Source organism: Orcinus orca, chromosome 15 (genome assembly GCF_937001465.1).
Source record: "Orcinus orca chromosome 15, mOrcOrc1.1, whole genome shotgun sequence".
Taxonomy (NCBI): domain Eukaryota; kingdom Metazoa; phylum Chordata; class Mammalia; order Artiodactyla; family Delphinidae; genus Orcinus; species Orcinus orca.
In genome coordinates, this window is record NC_064573.1 from 51,296,526 (window position 1) to 51,313,863 (window position 17,338).

Below are 17,338 nucleotides of genomic sequence, written 5' to 3' on the forward strand. Positions count from 1 at the left end.
TAGTGTCAGAAAACTAAGTTTCTTTTATCATGTTGCTTCATAACCTATGGCTGCTTCAGCTCCAGCTATCACATCTGCATTCCAACACCCAAGAAAGAGAAAAAAGGGAGACTAGAGAATGCAGCATCTCCCTTTAAGGATGCTTTCCAGCAAGTATGCGTACCAGTTTTGCTTTTGTCACCTGGGCCTGCTCTTCCTTAGCTGGAAGTAAATCTTTATTTTGGGCAGCCATGTACCCAATTGAAATTGGGGGATTCTGTTACTGAGGAAAAAAGGGGAGGGTGGATATTGGGAGATAACTGAAAGTCTCTAGCGCTGACTGGTCAGAGTGTTGCAAGTGCCAGGATTCTGGACTATCAGAAGCAAGCGAGACATTTTACAGAGAGAAGAAATAGGTCAGCAGGGTCAGATGCAACCGAAAGGGCAAGGAGAATGAGGGTGGATAAAGCACAATTTGAGAAGATTCATTAGAGCAGGAGGAAGGAAGCCCAACTGCTGCGGCAAAGATGACCTCAGGAGACCTCAGGAGACAAGAGCAGGAGTGGGTCACACATTTTTTGTTTGTTTGTTTGTTTGGGGTTTTTTTTTTTTTTTGGCTGCATGGCTTGCGGGATCTTAGTTCCCTGACCAGGGTTGGAACCCGGACCTCCTAAAGTGGAAACGCAGAGAGAGTCCTTACCACTGGACCTCCAGGGAATTCCTAGGTCACACATTTGTTAAGTTTTGACAGAGAAAGGAGAGAAACAGCAGAAGAGGGCAAAGGGATCAACTGAGGAATTTGTCAAGATTGTAGGCTTATGTTTCAAGAAATTTCCTTCTTGCCACATTTACAAAAAATACTTAGAAAGCACTGATTTTCTTCTGTGGTTTGATAGGATCAAGATCTCCTGTCCTTCACTGCAGAGCCCACTATTGGTAGCAAGGATGCCATTGTCCATAATTTATCTTTCTGAGAGATTTGAAGTGGGAGATGATTTTAAAGAGGTTAAAATTTGACTACTTTTAAATGTTCCATCCCTTTCCAGTTTGGAATTTGGGCCTACACATTTTTTATTTAGAGGAAGTAGCACCAGTGGAGACTAAGCTTTAGGTGACGTTTAGCATTTCCTGAAGCATTAGGAGTACATTGGAGGGTCATCCAAAGACTCTTCCTGAGGGAGGAAGGAAGGGGAGATTGAACTAAGGAAAATCAGGCAGTGAAACAAAAAAGACAAGTTTTGACTACTCTCCAATCTAAAAGCAGTGTCTTAGATAAGATGTCATTTTAAATTAACACCAGAATGTTTTTATCTCAAAGTATTTTTATCATTTGTTGTTAAAATAATTTGATTTTTAAAGTTTTGAGAATGAGTCAGTTAACTGATTATTCATGAGACTGGGTAGATGAAACAATGCTAAATGTTAGAAAGCACTGAATGAAGAACTTAGCTTATTTCATGGCATTTCTGGAAAAAGTTATGGTGGATACCGACAAGTGATCCTATTCTCTAGGGAATAGAGCTGCTGGATGTTCCGCTATAAAATGATACCTTAATTAACAAACTTTCAGGGACAAAGCTCTTTTTATCAGAGCTGGCATGCACTCAAAGGGCACCCTATGTTCAGAGCACCCATTCTCTTTGGAAAAAGAGACTTTAATGTCACTAGTTTAGACAGCACAGGGCAGCGTAGTGAGCTAGTTAAGTGGATCACTGAGTCAGATCTGCCTGATTCAGATCCCAACTCTGTTACATACTACCTGTGTATCCAGGGATGAATTATTTAGTCACTCTGTGCCTCAATTTTCTCATCTGTACAGATAACTATACTTCATAGGGTTATAAGGATTGCATGTAATGTATATGAAGAACCTTAGCCCATGATGAACATTTTTTAAGGTATTAAGCTATGAAAGTTAAAGGAGTGAGTCAGGCCATTGTCTGGCTTAGAAAAGAGCCTTGCTCTTTTAGTCTGGTCAGATGGAAGTGAGGTACTTACTGTCTCAGCCCTACTACCAGGTGAGAAACCATCCCAGGAGGGCCCAGAGATAGCAGGGTGCTTGGCCAGGCAGCGGGTGGAACAGGGAGAAGGAGGGCAATGCCTTGCTAATTTGGAGCAGCCGCTGGAATCTGCATCCTGGAACACATACATGTCTCTGACTCGGTTTTGGGAAATAAAGTTGCCAGCAGTGATCTGTGACACTGGAATAATTCCTATTAGTTCATATAATTAGTGTAGAACACTTTTGTTCTTAAATAGGGTTTTCTGTAGGTTACTTCAGCTGGGTCTTAAGTTAACAGAAGGTACAGAAATACCAAAGAGACCTAGCTAGAATTCAAATAAGTAAGATGAAATGTGAGAACGTCAGAAAGCAACTGAGTAAATGTTAGGGAAAATGGGAGAGCTAATGGGAAAGAAAAAATTCCAGTAAAATGTTTTAAGAGATTGCTGAAAGAGAACTCTTGATGTTAATTGTCTAATAAGGTTTTTAGCTTCCTCACATCAAAGATAACGGACTCTTTTTCCCCTTGTGGCCACTAGTTTTGAAATATTATGCCTAATAAATTGCATTTAATTAAATATTAACTTGTTGGTCTTTTTTTGTTTTAAATTCATAGGGCCACTTAGAGCTTATGATCAGCAAAAAATAATTAGAATTGCCATTTTTGTTTACTATAATTAAATTTAGCTTAGTTGAGTGCCTGCTGCATGATAGGCCCCATGCTAGGTGCTATACATAGGCTATCTTATTTAATATGTACTCAATTCCAAGATATGTATTATTATCCCCATTTTACCAACCAAAAACAGAACTACAGTGTTAGTAATTTCACCAAAATTAGACAGTGTGTGACAGGGTTAAGGTTCACCTGTACAGCCTTGCTGCAGAAAAATGTATGATTTCTGTTAAGCTATTTGAAAACTTGGTCATTTTTGAAAACTCTCCTTTACTACTTTTTTACACCCTTAGTTGTCTCAGGCTCCTAACTTGGGAACAACTAGCTCCTCAAATCCCATGATTGTTGCCTATCAGGATAATGTAGACCTGTAATATCATAGGACTCAGTTTTATGAGGAAAATTCAAGACAGGACAGGTAAATAAGTCATGTTTCCTACTCAGGGAATAGATTTTATAGGGAAAGAGTTGAAACAAGAGAATGAGAGAATGAGGTTCTTGAATTATGAATGTAACTTTCAGTGTTCTCCATTACCGTGTGGTAATCAGGAGTTGGGTATTAATACAGTCAGTAATATATTCTTGTTAACTATGTATTTGATTTCTGATGCTTCATATTCTAGAAGAAGGTACATGAATTATGTTTATCTGTCATAATGCCTTTATGACCTTAGTGAGGTTGGAAATGTTCAGGTATTATCATTTTTTAAAAAGAATGTGTATTATGCTGTTGGATGTAGTGTTATATAAATGTAAATTAGGTTAAGACAGTTTATAGTGTTATTGATACACTTTATACCTTTATTAATTTTTTTGTCTCATTGATGGAAAGTTGTTAAAATCAACTATGATTGTGGATTTTCTATGATTCCATTTAATTCTGTCCATTTTTGCTTCGTGTATTTGGAAACTCTGTTATTACTCACATATACATTGATGATTGTTAATCTTCCTATGAATGAACTCTTATGTCATTATGAAATGTCCTTCTTTATCTCTGGTTGTGATATCAATCTGATGTTACTGTAGCCACTCCAGCCTTCTTATGCTTCCCGTTTATGTGATAAATCTTTTTTTATATGTTATCTTTCAAAATATCTGTGTTTATATTTAAAATGTATTGCTTGTAGACAGCATATAGTTGGGTCCTGAAGGTTTTATCCAGTCTGACAATTTCTGCCTTTTAATTAGAGTTTTTAGTTCAATCACATTCAATGTCATTATTGATATGGTAGATATAAAGTTTATCATTTTAGTATTTGTTTTCTGATTTTTGATTCCCTCATTCCCCTTTCACTTTGCTCTCTCTTTTTGAGTCGATGAGTTGTGTCTTTTTATCAAATTCGCAAAAATTTTGGCCGTTATTTCTTTACATATTTTTTCTGCCCTATTCTCTCCTCTCTTTCTGGGACCAAAATTACATGTATGTTAGATTGATAATATACCCAAAATCAATGAAGTTCTACTCATTTTTTTCAATCTTTTTTTCTCTCCTATCTTGAGATTGGAACGGCAATTTGCAAATCCAGTGAACTTTTTATTTTAGATATTGTATTTTTTTAATCTAGATTTTCCATTTTTGATAGGTTTTATTCCTCTGCTATTTCCTTTTTTTAAAAAAATTCATTACAAGCTTATTTTCTTCTGTGTCCTTGAGTATAGTTATAATAGCTGCTTTAAATCCTCACCTATTAATTCTAACACCTGGACTGTCTCAGGATCAGTTACATTGATTATCTTATCTCTTGAGTATGGGTCATGTTTTTTCTGTTTCTTCATGGTCTAGTAATTTTAGATTTTGTTCTGGACAGTTTGAATCATCCATTGTAGAGACTCTGAATTCTGTTATATATTTTTAAAAGAGTTTCTATATATTTTCTAATGACTGGTTTTTGTTTATCAGGCAGACAATTTGGGTAAACTCAAATTCAAACTCTGTCCCCTCTGTAGTAGACAGCAGCTGAAATCTCTGTTCAGTTTTTCATCCTTAATTGGACTGCTTAGAGGCTGCATCACAGAAGGCTCGGCCAGACTTTGTGCCCATTTTTTAAATCCAGAATTTAGGACTCTGCCTCTATCTCTCTCTCTTTTCTGAGATTTCCCCCTTTCTCTAACTTTTATAGTTGCATCAAACTCTGTTTTCTGGTTTTCAAGCCCATGAGATTGAACATTTCTACTTGACCTTTATCCATTACTGAGTAATACCAGCTGGTGCCTCCCCTCAGACAAAAAGCTGTGAAAAGAAACTCACCCAATGCCATTTTTTTCTTCCAAGTGTCAACTCCCATTTAGTTTCTGCCTGCTTTGGTTGTTCTCCATTGCCTTTATAATTTAGCAAGCACTTCTTTTTTATTCTATAGAAGGGTTGGCCCAGTAGGAGCTACCATGACATTTCTGGAAGCAGAACTTCCTTGTCATCTTTTCTTAACCTGTCATTCTGAACCCTATGCCTATTTTGATGCTAACCTATTTTTCCATCTTTGTTTTCTATCGTTATCCTACTATGTAGTCATGTTTCAGCTAAAGTGATGTATTTTCTCATCCCTCAGAAACTTTTATACATTCCTACCTTATATCTTTGCTCACCTTGCTCCCTTCAGCCCATATTATATCTCACATTTTCCTTCTGCTGAAATCTTTACCATTTTCTGAGTCTCAGCATAAGATCTATCTGCCTTTTTCATGAATCCTTTCCTAATGAATTTTGCCAATCCTAACCTCATAAGGCTTTATTATCTATACCACTCGTTGGACATTGAATCACATACTGCCTTGTGATATCACTTTTGTTGTGGTCACTCATCTGAAAGTATAATGCATTTATTTTCAACCTAATTAGATTATACTCTTCTTGAGGCCAGGAACCTTATATTTTTATTTTCTTTTTCTCCTACAAGCACTAACTCAATCTTTAATTCAGTAACTAATCTGTTTAATAAATTTTTGAATGAATGAGTCATTCCAATATTAATATTCATGTAAAAGGCCTAGAAGACAATCTGACACGTAGTAAACACTAATAAGTATTATCTGTTGTTATTATCTAAAATCAGCATAGTGATCTCTGAATATTCATCTCACTCCATCCTTTGCTGATTATTATTTCTATTCATAGACTCAAAGACTTGTGGAATCTTAGAACTGGAAAATTTTTAAAGTTGTGTGATAAAATCCCTTTATTCTGGTAGATCACTGGGCTTGAGCAGACTCAAGGTTATCTGTCCCATTTCACTGTAACAGTGGTTCTCAACCAAGTGGTTCTCAACAGCCCTACAACAAAGAAGTATTTGATCCAAAATGTCCGTAGTGCCCAAGGTTGAGAAATCCTGTGCTGTGGGTAGCTCTCTGCCTCTTATTTAACCTTCATTAAGTGAAAATCATCTGCTTTCCTAACTAACGTGTTCTGTTGTCATAAAAATTTCTCTATCAGATTTTTATTTAGTATTTCTTCTCTTTATTTATATTTTCCCTGTTTTGAGAGGAAAATTTAAATAGTTAAAATATGTAGGAAAAATAAATTTTGCAGAATAATTTCCCTCCTAGACATACCCTTTAAAATTGTTTGGGAGAAACTGTAAAACTTATTTGGAGAGAGCTGTTATAAAGTTAAGAGGGGCTCATCAAATGTCTTAGGAATAGTAGGTGTTTCACAGCCTGCTCTTTTCGTTTTACTGAAGTATCAAGTGTCCCCTGATGATGGTCAGGGCAGAAAAGGGGTTAAATGAAAGCAGCTAATTGCTTATCGCCAACTGGAGTGGGAGAAAGGGACCAAAGGGCAGCCGTCATTCTGCCTCCCTCCATAGCTGCTCTCTGCTTCATCCTCCCTTATTTCTCTGCCTCATTCCCAAGGCTAGAGGTATATACAGTGATGACAGTTACTGATTGAACATTGTCAGAAACAAACACCTATGGAGACTTCAGTACAGTTTCTCCTCTAGCAAGAGATAGCAGAGCTGTGATCCACTTTTGCCTAAAGGAAAGTTACAAACATCCCAGTCTGTAATTTGGAAGAAAATCCCAGATGTATAGGCTGCTTTTTCCTGAGTTTGCAGATCATCGTCTTCTTTCCCCTCACTAATTCTGCTCCCTTCTCTCAGGGGCAGTCACATGATGGTATCTTGCCCCAGAAGCCATTTTTATCCTTATGTAGTGTTTGCACTTTGAAAGTGGTTCTTTTCTGAATGACGGGAAGCTTCGAGGTTCAAGGTCACAACTAACTTTAGCCCTGATTCCTGTTACTTAGGAGCTTATGCAAGTAAATACAAGTGGCTGTGTCTTGCCATTCTTTTTAGCAAGAAAAGATTAAAGACTAACTGACCCTACCTAACTTTTCTGCATGTTTTTATAGTATATTTAAAATCTTTCTCTGACTAGTTAATAAAATGTAATATTTCTAGCCTTTTCTCAAATCAGATTTCTGAGATATTAGAACATTTTTCTTCTTTTTTTAATAGATTTAATTAATTAATTAATTTTTTTTTTTGGCTGCGTTGGGTCTTTGTTGCTGTGCGCGGGCTTTCTCTAGTTGCGGCGAGCGGGGGCTACTCTTCGTTGTGGTGCGAGGGCTTTTCATTGCGGTGGCTTCTCTTGTTGTGGAGCACGGGCTCTAGGTGCGCGGGGTTCAGTAGTTGTGGCATGTGGGCTTCAGTAGTTGTGGCTTGCGGGCTTAGTTGCTCCACGGCATATGGGATCCTCCCGGACCAGGGCTCGAACCTGTGTCCTCTACATTGGCAGGTGGATTCTTAACCACTGCGCCACCGTGGAAGCCCTGTCACATATATTCTTAATTACAGGCTTTTTGTATTTATTTCTTCTGTGTTAAATACATCATGAAAATAAGGATAATAAATGCTTTAAATACAAAAAGGGGAGGGGTTAAATTAGAACCTTAAATGATCTTGATTGATTAGCTAAGCAGATAGACAAAACAAAATGAATTTTAATTGACATGAATATAGATTCACTAAATCAAAGAGAACCCATGCAGACACAAGTCAGGATTTTGTTTGAGGATGGCAAAAATACATATCTGGGATTATGGTTGATGGAAAGTTTTGTCAGTGCAGAATGACTGTGTAAAGGTTAGCATTGTGCTGCAACTACCATTGCTACTAATTAGTTAACTGTCGTTGTGTACTTACTGTGAGCCAGCACTGCTCTAAAGCCCTTTACATATGACCATTGACCTAGGAGAGGCAAACAGCATTATAGGACACACAGCTAGTCTTTCCTCCCCTAGGTCAGCTGAACACCAAGCAGTAGCATAGTGGGGGCCCAACCTTCCAACCCAGATGCCATGCTCCTTGCAGCTCTACCTGTAGTGATGTTCTCACCGCAGGTAAAATTCCAGTGTCTGTGTTTGCCGAGCCTTGAGGGAACAAGAGCTGTTTCTCAGGATAGGAATAGATGCTTATTAATGTTGCAAATAGAATAGGTAGAGGACATATTTTTTTTAATTTGAGGCAAAAACATTTAAGTTTGACTTGTATTCAGAATTGTTTTAATAATACTTATTGGAGGCCTACACATATACATAGGAAGTAGTTGTAAAAATTCTGCTTTTGGTAGGAAAATTTAACATCACTTTGATACACAGTTTTCTGGTTTGAACCTACATGCTGAATTTAGAGAACTAGAAATATATTTTAGTGCATTTAATGAAATTATCAAGCATCCTCATTTCTTTGGAACAGATTTTTAAGAACCTTTCATGCTCTAAAACAGTGCCAATAAGATGATTTTTATATTATATTGTAAGAATCATGTGTAAAAATAACAAAAATTACTTTCCTGGTTTTTAGATGTGTGGTTTTTAACAACAGAGGAGTGGCAGGGGAGAATCTCTTGGTAAGTAAATCTAAATTAATCACAACAGCTTAATTTTTAAAAGAATCATTTCCAGTTTTATAACAAAAACATATTCCTTTTATTTAAGATAGCTTATTATGTAAACAATACAAGTTCATTGTGGAAATATAGGGATAAGAAAAAAAGGAAACCCATAATTATATGACCAGGGGAATCCCCTTAGTCTATGTTCATCCAGATCTTATATTTAAATTTTAAAATGTAATATATTTCTATTTTTTAAATTAAGGCTTTATTTTATAACTTAACTTTTATACTTACCATATTTTAGCATCAATAAATATTTATCTACATCATTTTTAATGCAAAACATATTTTCTTTAAAAATTAACTGGTACAGGGGGCTTCCCTGGTGGCGCAGTGATTGGGAGTCCGCCTGCCGATTCAGGGGACGCGGGTTCGTGCCCCGGTCCGGGAGGATCCCACATGCTGTGGAGGGGCTGGGCCCGTGAGCCATGGCCGCTGGGCCTGCGCGTCCGGAGCCTCTGCTCCGCAACGGGAGAGGCCGCGGCAGTGAGAGACCCGTGTACCACAAAAAAAAAAAAAAAAAAAAAAAAAAAATTAACTGGTACAAAAAAATTAACCACTACAGTAATACATTTTTAATTAAGAAATTTACTGTCGTCATGAAATGGACTGACTGCATGTTATATGCCTATTTGCCTGCCACAGTTTACATGGAGGAAATATTATTTTAAATCAGCTTTTTTCCCCTCTAACCCCTAAAGTTTTTGCTAGGATAGAAGTCCTTCCATCTCTTGGAAAATCATCACTGTCTGATGTTAACCTGTGAGTTGGAATGAGAAATATTACACCCATTGAAATTTTCTTGAAGCTTTTCAACTGTTAGTCCCTCACCACTTTCACAGGTCAAAGGCAATTCTATCAGAATAGAAAGAAACTTTTTTTCTGGGTCATTGATAGTGAATGATACTAAGACTATAAATAATTAAGTCATAATGGAAATAAAAATTTACAATCATGTCACTGTGTCAGTACATTATGAGAATTTGGGGAAAAAAAAAGAAAAGAGCTCTTGCACTTTCCTTTATAGTAAGTTAAGTCCTGGAGAGGATCAAGAGCAACATGATTTCAAAAGCTAAAGTTATAAAGTGTTTACGGTCTCACTCAAGCGCCTCGTGAAGGTGAAGGTTCACATTTCCTTACTTAGTGCGGCCCTTTAGGAATCTTGTAGACAGGTGGTAGGTATTCTAAAGGGAAAGATTTGAACTTGTCACTCCGGCTCTGGACTAAGCAAATTGTTTTTGTGCAGCTCTTGTCTGCTGTGTGTCCTTCTAGGTGCTTCCAGGACACAAAGATGGGGACGACATGATCTGAGGCTCTCAAGAAAATAACATGCTGCAAAGTAAAATCCATTCGGTTCCATAAAGTGAGAGATAAGGATCTGTTCATTTAGCAAAGCTGTGTTGTATGCCTACTAAATCAGGCACTGTACAAGGCAATAGAGTGAGGAGTGCACACATTATTACACACAACCTGAACCCTTACTTAGGAGCTTTAACTTAAGTTTCAGGAGATGGTCAGATACATAAAAATATACACAATACAGTGTGACCACAGGAAGGTTTATTAAGGCTACAGAGCATAGAGGGAAGGAGTAACTGACTGCCCCAGGGGAGGCGGCAGAATATCGCAGTGGAGGTGAATTTGAGTTGGATCTTGAAGGCTATGGTATTGAACCAGCAGAGGGGATAGAGGAGCTTTCTCAGCATGAAAAGCAAGGTATTAAAGAGCGTAGTAGCAAGTACTTATTTGTGGAGGGATAAAAATGATGATCATTTTATCTAATGTTTGTTGAGTCCGTAGAATATATCATTATGTCTTTTTTTTTTCATTATGTCTTTTTGTACTCGATGTTCAGCAATAGAAACAACCCCGTGATTTAGGTAAGTGTAGCCACCATCATCCCCATTTTCCAGATGAAGAAAATGAGGGACAAATAGGTTAAGAACTTGCTCTCACTGAGAAATTCAGAGCCAGGATTCAGACCCAGGTAGGCTGACTATGTGCTTATGTTCTTGACCGTTATACTGTGCTCCCTCTCATTACTCAGGAAGTGATAGGAATTCTCCCAGAAGGGTAGGGCCAGATTTTGAAGAGTCATGTGTAGAATTCCAAGGAACCTAGTATTGAACCACTGACATTTTTTTTTTAAGTTTGGTTTTATTGAGGTGTAATTGACATATAAAATACCTTGGTCATGGTCATGTTTTAGAAGGAGAACCATGGCAGAAAAATGATGGAGGGGAAGGAGGCTGGAGGCTGGGAAATCTGTTAGAAGGCAGTTATTAAAGACCTATCCAGAGTGTGAACGCAGAGGTGGGGGGGGGGAGGAAGGGGAGAGAACAAAAATGAGGGGTATTCATGGGGCAGAAAGAATAGTATGGTGGGAAGTGAAGAGACGGGAGTCAAGGTTGGCATGTCTAGTTTTGCTGACTTGTAAAAAGCTAATACGGTGAAAGGTAATATTTGCTGAAATAGGAAATTTAGGAGAATTTACAAGCTTTTGGTGTCATCAAAATAACAAATTCAGTTTTAGATATTGAGGGTGCTTTTAGGTCATCCAGGTGGAAATTTTTCATAAACAGTTGGATGTACTAGACTGGACCTCAGAAGAGACATACAGGCTGGAGAAAGGAATGGATTATTGGTACGCAGTGGAACCAGGAGGTCAGGAGTGGGTGAGATCGCTTAGGAGCCATTGGTAGAGCAAAGGATAGACTCTTAGAACACAACAAATAGGAAGGAGGAGAGAAAAAGAGGAGGAGGAAGCTTGAAAAACTTTCTACCTTGAGCATTTAAAGTTAATTGGAAATTTACTTTGAAAGAATGTGGCAACCCAGTAACTTTTACCCATAAACTTGCATAGATTTTTAAAAAATCTCCAAGAACACTTTTGGGAGATTTTACAAAGGGATGGTAATTAGATAAAAAAATTTTTTTTAACTTTTAAAGAATTCACTGAGTTCTAAGTGAGAGGATAAGAGTAGCTTGATCTCTGGCGTCTTATACAGTGCATCGGGTTGAATTATGATGAACTGGTACCTCCAGCAAATATCTGTATCATAAAGGCTAATGCCATCTAACTTAAGAAAAAATAAGGATAGCAAATGACTAAAACATAATTATATCCTTTTAGAATAACTGTTTTTGAAAAGAAATTAAAGGGAGTAAATGAATTATAATTTACTATATACTTCTTGTAACCTAATGGATCACAAAAATGAGATGCCAATATTGATTATTAGAGCTAGGTTTGATATTTAGATCCCTTGATAGTCCTTCTTCTTTCTGCCTTAGAGCTATAAACAGTTACTGTTTCAGACTAGAGTAACTCTATGAGTATTTACACCTTACCTTGTTCCAGAAAGGATTTAATGTAGCTCAGACCCAGAGTAAGTAAGACCTTAGGGTAGGCATAAAAAAGGACAAAAGATGAATCAGCAAAGATCAAACAGGAAGGAACCGATTCTAACTGAAATTAACCCAAAAGAGCTAGTAAAGGTTAAATGGAATTTAGGGTAAGCAGTTCTCCTACGAGTGGAAGAAATGCAAAAGTAAAAGATTTGCTGAAATATGTTGGTGATATACTTAGAATTTATAGGGATTACTATGGCTCCTGCAGAGCAGAATAAGAAAGAAAATTTCCGCCACCACATTGTCCTCATTTCCAGTTAGTCATTGCAGGATTGAGAGAAAGCCAGAAGCCTTGCTCACGAGTAAATGAGAAGCCTGCATGTTGCCCTTTCTGGGGCTCTGAGCTGTAGAGGACAGAGAGTCCTAGTCTCAGTAGACTGATCCTCAGATACTCCTGCAGGGTTCTTGGAGCCCTCGAAGTAGACGGTGCTTTTAGTTTTTTTTTAATATTAATTTATTTGGTAGCACTGGGTCTTAGTTGCGGCAGGCGGGCTCCTTAGTTGTGGCACATGGGCTCCCTAGTTGTGGCTCACCGTCTCCTTAGTTGCGGCATGCGAACTCTTAGTTGCAGCATGCATGTGGGATCTAGTTTCCTGACCAGGGATCAAACCCAGTCCCCCTGCATTGGGTGTGTGGAGTCTTAACCACTGAGCCACCAGGGAAGTCCCAATGGTTCCTTTTCTTGCTCTCTGCAGATTGGTTTTCAAGACCAGGAATCCAGGAATCCAAGTTATCCACAAACTCCCTAATATTAATGATTACTTTGTGAACTGTCATGTTTCCAGCTTAGTTTAGGAATGATAATCTACAAAGAACTCAGCCAAACCTGAGTTTGTTGAACGCTACACAAGGGTCCCTCTCCTTTTGTTTATAGGATCATGCAGACTTCTATGTCCCTAAACCCAACCAGAAAACTCTCCTAGCCACTTTGGAAAATACTCTGGCAGTTTCTCAAAAACTTAAAATTGAGTTGCCGTATGATGCAGCAATTCCACTCCTAGGTATATACCCAGCAAATGAAAATATATGTTCATACAATAACTTGTACACACTTAACTTATAGCATCACTATTCATAATAACCAAAAGATGGAAGGAATCAGGATGTCCATTAATGGACAAATGGATAAATAAAATGTAGTACAGCCATGCCATGGAATGTTTTTCAGCATTTTAAATGGAATAAAGTACTGACACATGCTACAATATGGATGAACCTTGAGAACATTATGCTAAGTGAAAGAGACCAGACAAAAGCTCACATATTGTGTAATTTCATTTGTATGAAATATTCTGAATAGGCAAATCTGTAGAGATGGGAAGAAAGATTAGTGGTTGCCTCGGGCGGAGGGAGGTGGGGTGACTGACTGCTAATGGTGGAAGGTTTCTTTTGGGGGTGATGAAAATGTTCTAAAACTGTGATAGTTGTACAACTCTGAATGTACTAAAACACACACACACACACACACACACACACACACACAGACACACACACATACTGAATTGTATATCTTAAATGGGTGAATTGTATGCTATGTGAATCATGTCTCATAAAGCTGTTAAAAAGAAAAGCCTCCATCAGGTACTTTCCCGTTCAAGGTAGAGCTGGTGAGGGGTCGGGGTGGGGGGGGCAACAGTGGAGCAGAAGCCAGAAAATACTTTAAAGCGGTGCAGCTCCAAATGCGGTTTGTCAGCCAACTTTCACTTCTCGAACTATCTGACACAATCCCTGACAGTATGAGGGGCTGCGAGAGAACGTAAGCCAACTGCGGCTCTGAGCACGCTGCTGAGGTGAGCTGATTATTTTTTTTCTCACAGAAATACTCTCTTGGTGAGAGAAGCAGCGTGCTGATTTATATTCTGATGCCAGCCCCTTATCTCACCCTGGACTGGCACTTTAAGTAGCTCTGCTTCAGGGATCCTCTAATCCTAAAAACCTCATTTAGTAGATGAGGACACCGCTGGAGAAGTGGGGTGACAGGCTTGACGTCATAAAGCTGATTAGTGGTCTTAGGGCATGAACTTAGACTGTCCAATGTCTTTACGTTGCAGCTCTGGCTTTAAGTCAAGTCAGGCGGAAAAGAGGGTAGAGATAAAGAGGGTTTTCAAAGAGAGGGATCTTGCCTCAATCGCCAATGCCTCGGGTGGTTATTTAAGGACTCAGATCTTGAGAAATCTGCTCTTGTTTCCTACTGAGCTTTTCCACCTCAGAAGCTAATGGGGTAGGAGGGATGTAGGGCTCTTTCCCCTCCTGGGCCCTGTTTTCTGAAGGGGGCATTCACAAGGGATTAAGGACTGTAATGGTCTGAGGGAGGAGGGGCATATAGCGCATGGCCAGCCAAAGCACAGTTCAGTTGTCAGACTTTCACCTTCAGGCACTGCCTTTCCCACACTCAGTATCTTCTTACTGAACACCACTGTGTCCTACCCAAGTCTGCCCTTTCCTGAATGCTCCCCCAGATAACCTCTCCCTCCTCCCGCTACCCATCAGAACAACCCAGGAAGGTTGTAAGCCAGAAGTGGATATGAATTCATTGAATCGTATAGAATTTTCTTCTAACACTGATAAGTCCAGTTCAGTAATATCAACTGCTGTAAGTGGTGGGTATGCAAAAGATTGTGCAATTCTCTATATTTAAACAATTTTTAAATAAAAAGAATGTTTAAGTAAATAAAGAATTTTAGGAATAGTATATTTTTTAGGAATAACAATGATAATTTTAGGAATAGCAACAGTGTAATAGCTAGCTACCATTCATCGAAGGCTTCAGCTGTGCCAGGTGTTCCTTTATGCCATGAAATGTTTAGCAATACTTCTCTGTGCACTGCAGGGAATCCCCATAGAACTAGACTTCCCTCTTCCCAAGTGACTCTAGGTAGGTTTTGTCATTCTTGTCAGTGCAGCCTCCTCCTCTCTTGGCTCAGGTCTCACCCTGTTTCTTTATTCTCTTCGAGCAGTTGGTTCTCAGCCCTGACTGCACAGTAAAAGCCTCTGGGAAGCTTTGAAAAAGTACTGATCCCTGGATGCCATCCCCCAAAGATTCTGATTCATTTGGCCTGGGCTGGAGTCCAGGTGCCTGTGTTTGTCCTAAAACTCCCCGGTGAGTCTAGTCTGCAGGCAGGGCTGAGGTGGTGGGTAGTCCCAGGCTTCCTAGGACCCTGGCCTGAGAACTCCTGCCTGCCTGGCTGACAGGCTCTAAGCCACTAACAGACTGTGCTCATTTATCAGTGTCGCTTTGTAGCATGACTGCATAAGCATGCGCCATGGCTATCCAGAACGTTAGCAGGAACACGGCATATAGGCTATCTTGGCCCCAGCATTGGCCAGGATATTTCTTGGGGCCCTTTGTTTTGTGGTTGGTTACTTTAAATAATTAACAAATTCTCAGGCAGATTTGGATACCTGGTCATTTTATATGCCTATCAATGTAGGCGAAATGATTATTCATTAAAGTGCTGGTTTTATTTACATATGCACATACATTTGTTTTCTCTGACTCTTTGTTTAACAAACTCAGTTTCCAAAAATAAGATCAATTTTTCTAAGAATGATTTGGGTAGCTCATTAGGTACTGGACTGGGAGTGGGTGGAATGAAAGCAAAACAACACAACAACAAAAACACACTGTAGAGAGCGGTTAAAAAGCATAATTCGCCCTATTATAAAAGTATTATTCCTTTTGGGGTAGCCTACATTCACACAAGAATCACAGAGTTCATGTAAGCAGCATCTTATCAAATATTTGAGTACAGATCGTTAAATACTAGAGAGAAGACTGTAAAATGAAATATTGTAAGCTCTTGATGTTTATCAAGACATTACAATAAAGTAAATGTGAAAGTTAAGTGATTTTTAAAAAGACATTTGTGTGCCTTTTTCAGTTTTATTTTTTTCTGGACAGAAAACTGAAATCTTTTTACGAGCTGGCCTTCTTCAGTATTGGATGTGTGGCAGGTATTGAGAGAAGGGTCCTGGGTTATGGCTTTTTCTGCAGATTAGCAAATTAATCTGCTCCCAGAATAGCTAGGGAAAGTCAGGCTACCTGATTAACAGGGTGAATTTTAATTTGTTTCTATACCCTCCCAAAAAATTTTTAATGAAATTTGCATTTTAAAACAAATGACTTCTAAATCAGGACAAGAAAATTCTCTTTCAGAATAAGGAGAAACCGGTTTGTCTACGTTTTGGAAGTTGATTAAGGATAAATTAGATGTAGTTCATAGATAAATATAAAATATATGCTTTATTCTTTTCTCACCTATTATGTATAATTAGAATTAATTTTACTTCATCATTCTCTTCCATGCTTTTTAAAAAGTAACCTCTAAAAAGCCATTTAACAAATTACTATTGTTTCTCTCTGATTGCAGTTGCAGTTGAACAATTTGAACAATCTTGGTTTGTAATTATTGTCAAATTATTCTAACATAAAATATTGGGTTGGTCAAAAAGTTCGTTCGGGTTTGTCTGTTACATCTTATGGAAAAACAAGAATGAACTTTTTGGCCAACCCATTATTTATGCCCAAACGTCTGCTGAAGGTTACCTATCCTTTAGATTTTCTGCATTTTTCAAGAATACCTTTCCCATCCTCTTCTCACTCTAAAAGGAGCTTTCATCACCCAGCTGAATCCTGCCAGGTCTTCCTTCCTCCCTTTAGGGATTAGATGCGGCTTACTTTACCTCTGTTCTGGAAGTATGAAATAAGAGGATAGTTGCTGGTGGTATTAGCAGCCCTAGCAACTGAGAATTAACTAACATTATTTTTAATCTAAAAAGATGCTATAGGGGCTTCCCTGGTGGCTCAGTGGTTAAGAATCCGCCTGCCAATGCAGGGGACATGGGTTCAATCCCTGGTCCAGGAAGATCCCACATGCCACAGAGCAACTAAGCCCGTGCACCACAACTACTGAGCCCGAGTGCCACAACTACTGAACCCCATGCACCTAGAGCCCGTGCTCCGCAACGAGAGGAGCCACCGCAACGAGAAGCCCGCGCACCACAATGAAGAGTAGCCCCCATTCACCGCAACTAGAGAAATCCCGTGCGCAGCTACGAAGACCCCAATGCAGCCAATAAAATAAAATGAAATAAAATAAAAAGATGCTATAAAGTTATGTCTTCAAACCTGAGGAAAATTTCTGCCAGGCCTATCAATTCAATGTATTACCCCCATAAGTGTCTTTGCTGTGTATCCTAGGTGAATTCTTTCTTTAATGGGACTCAAGTCCTATGAAGAAAGAAGGCATATGATGTTCCCTGTTGGAGCCCATCAAGTAGCAAGAGGTTGTGTGGTATAACCACGTAGGTTTGCATATCAGAAGTTACTAATCAGGTCATCTCACTTTCAATCCTGTGTGTTTCCATTCAATTCA

General features: G+C 38.7%; 2 protein-coding genes across 3 annotated transcripts in view; both read left to right on the forward strand.

The window, feature by feature from the left end:
* ESCO1 (establishment of sister chromatid cohesion N-acetyltransferase 1) overlaps positions 1-17,338 on the forward strand; it is a 1,212,023-nt gene that overhangs the window by 1,061,852 nt on the left and 132,833 nt on the right. The gene's annotated exons all lie outside the window — the stretch shown is intronic.
* The window catches only part of ABHD3 (abhydrolase domain containing 3, phospholipase), a 38,360-nt gene that overhangs the window by 6,362 nt on the left and 14,660 nt on the right, over positions 1-17,338 (forward strand). For both annotated transcript variants that reach the window (XM_004273762.2, XM_033435346.2), the window contains exon 4: positions 8,459-8,504. In XM_004273762.2, coding sequence (XP_004273810.1) covers positions 8,459-8,504 — 46 coding nt within the window. The remainder of the gene's footprint in view (positions 1-8,458; positions 8,505-17,338) is intronic.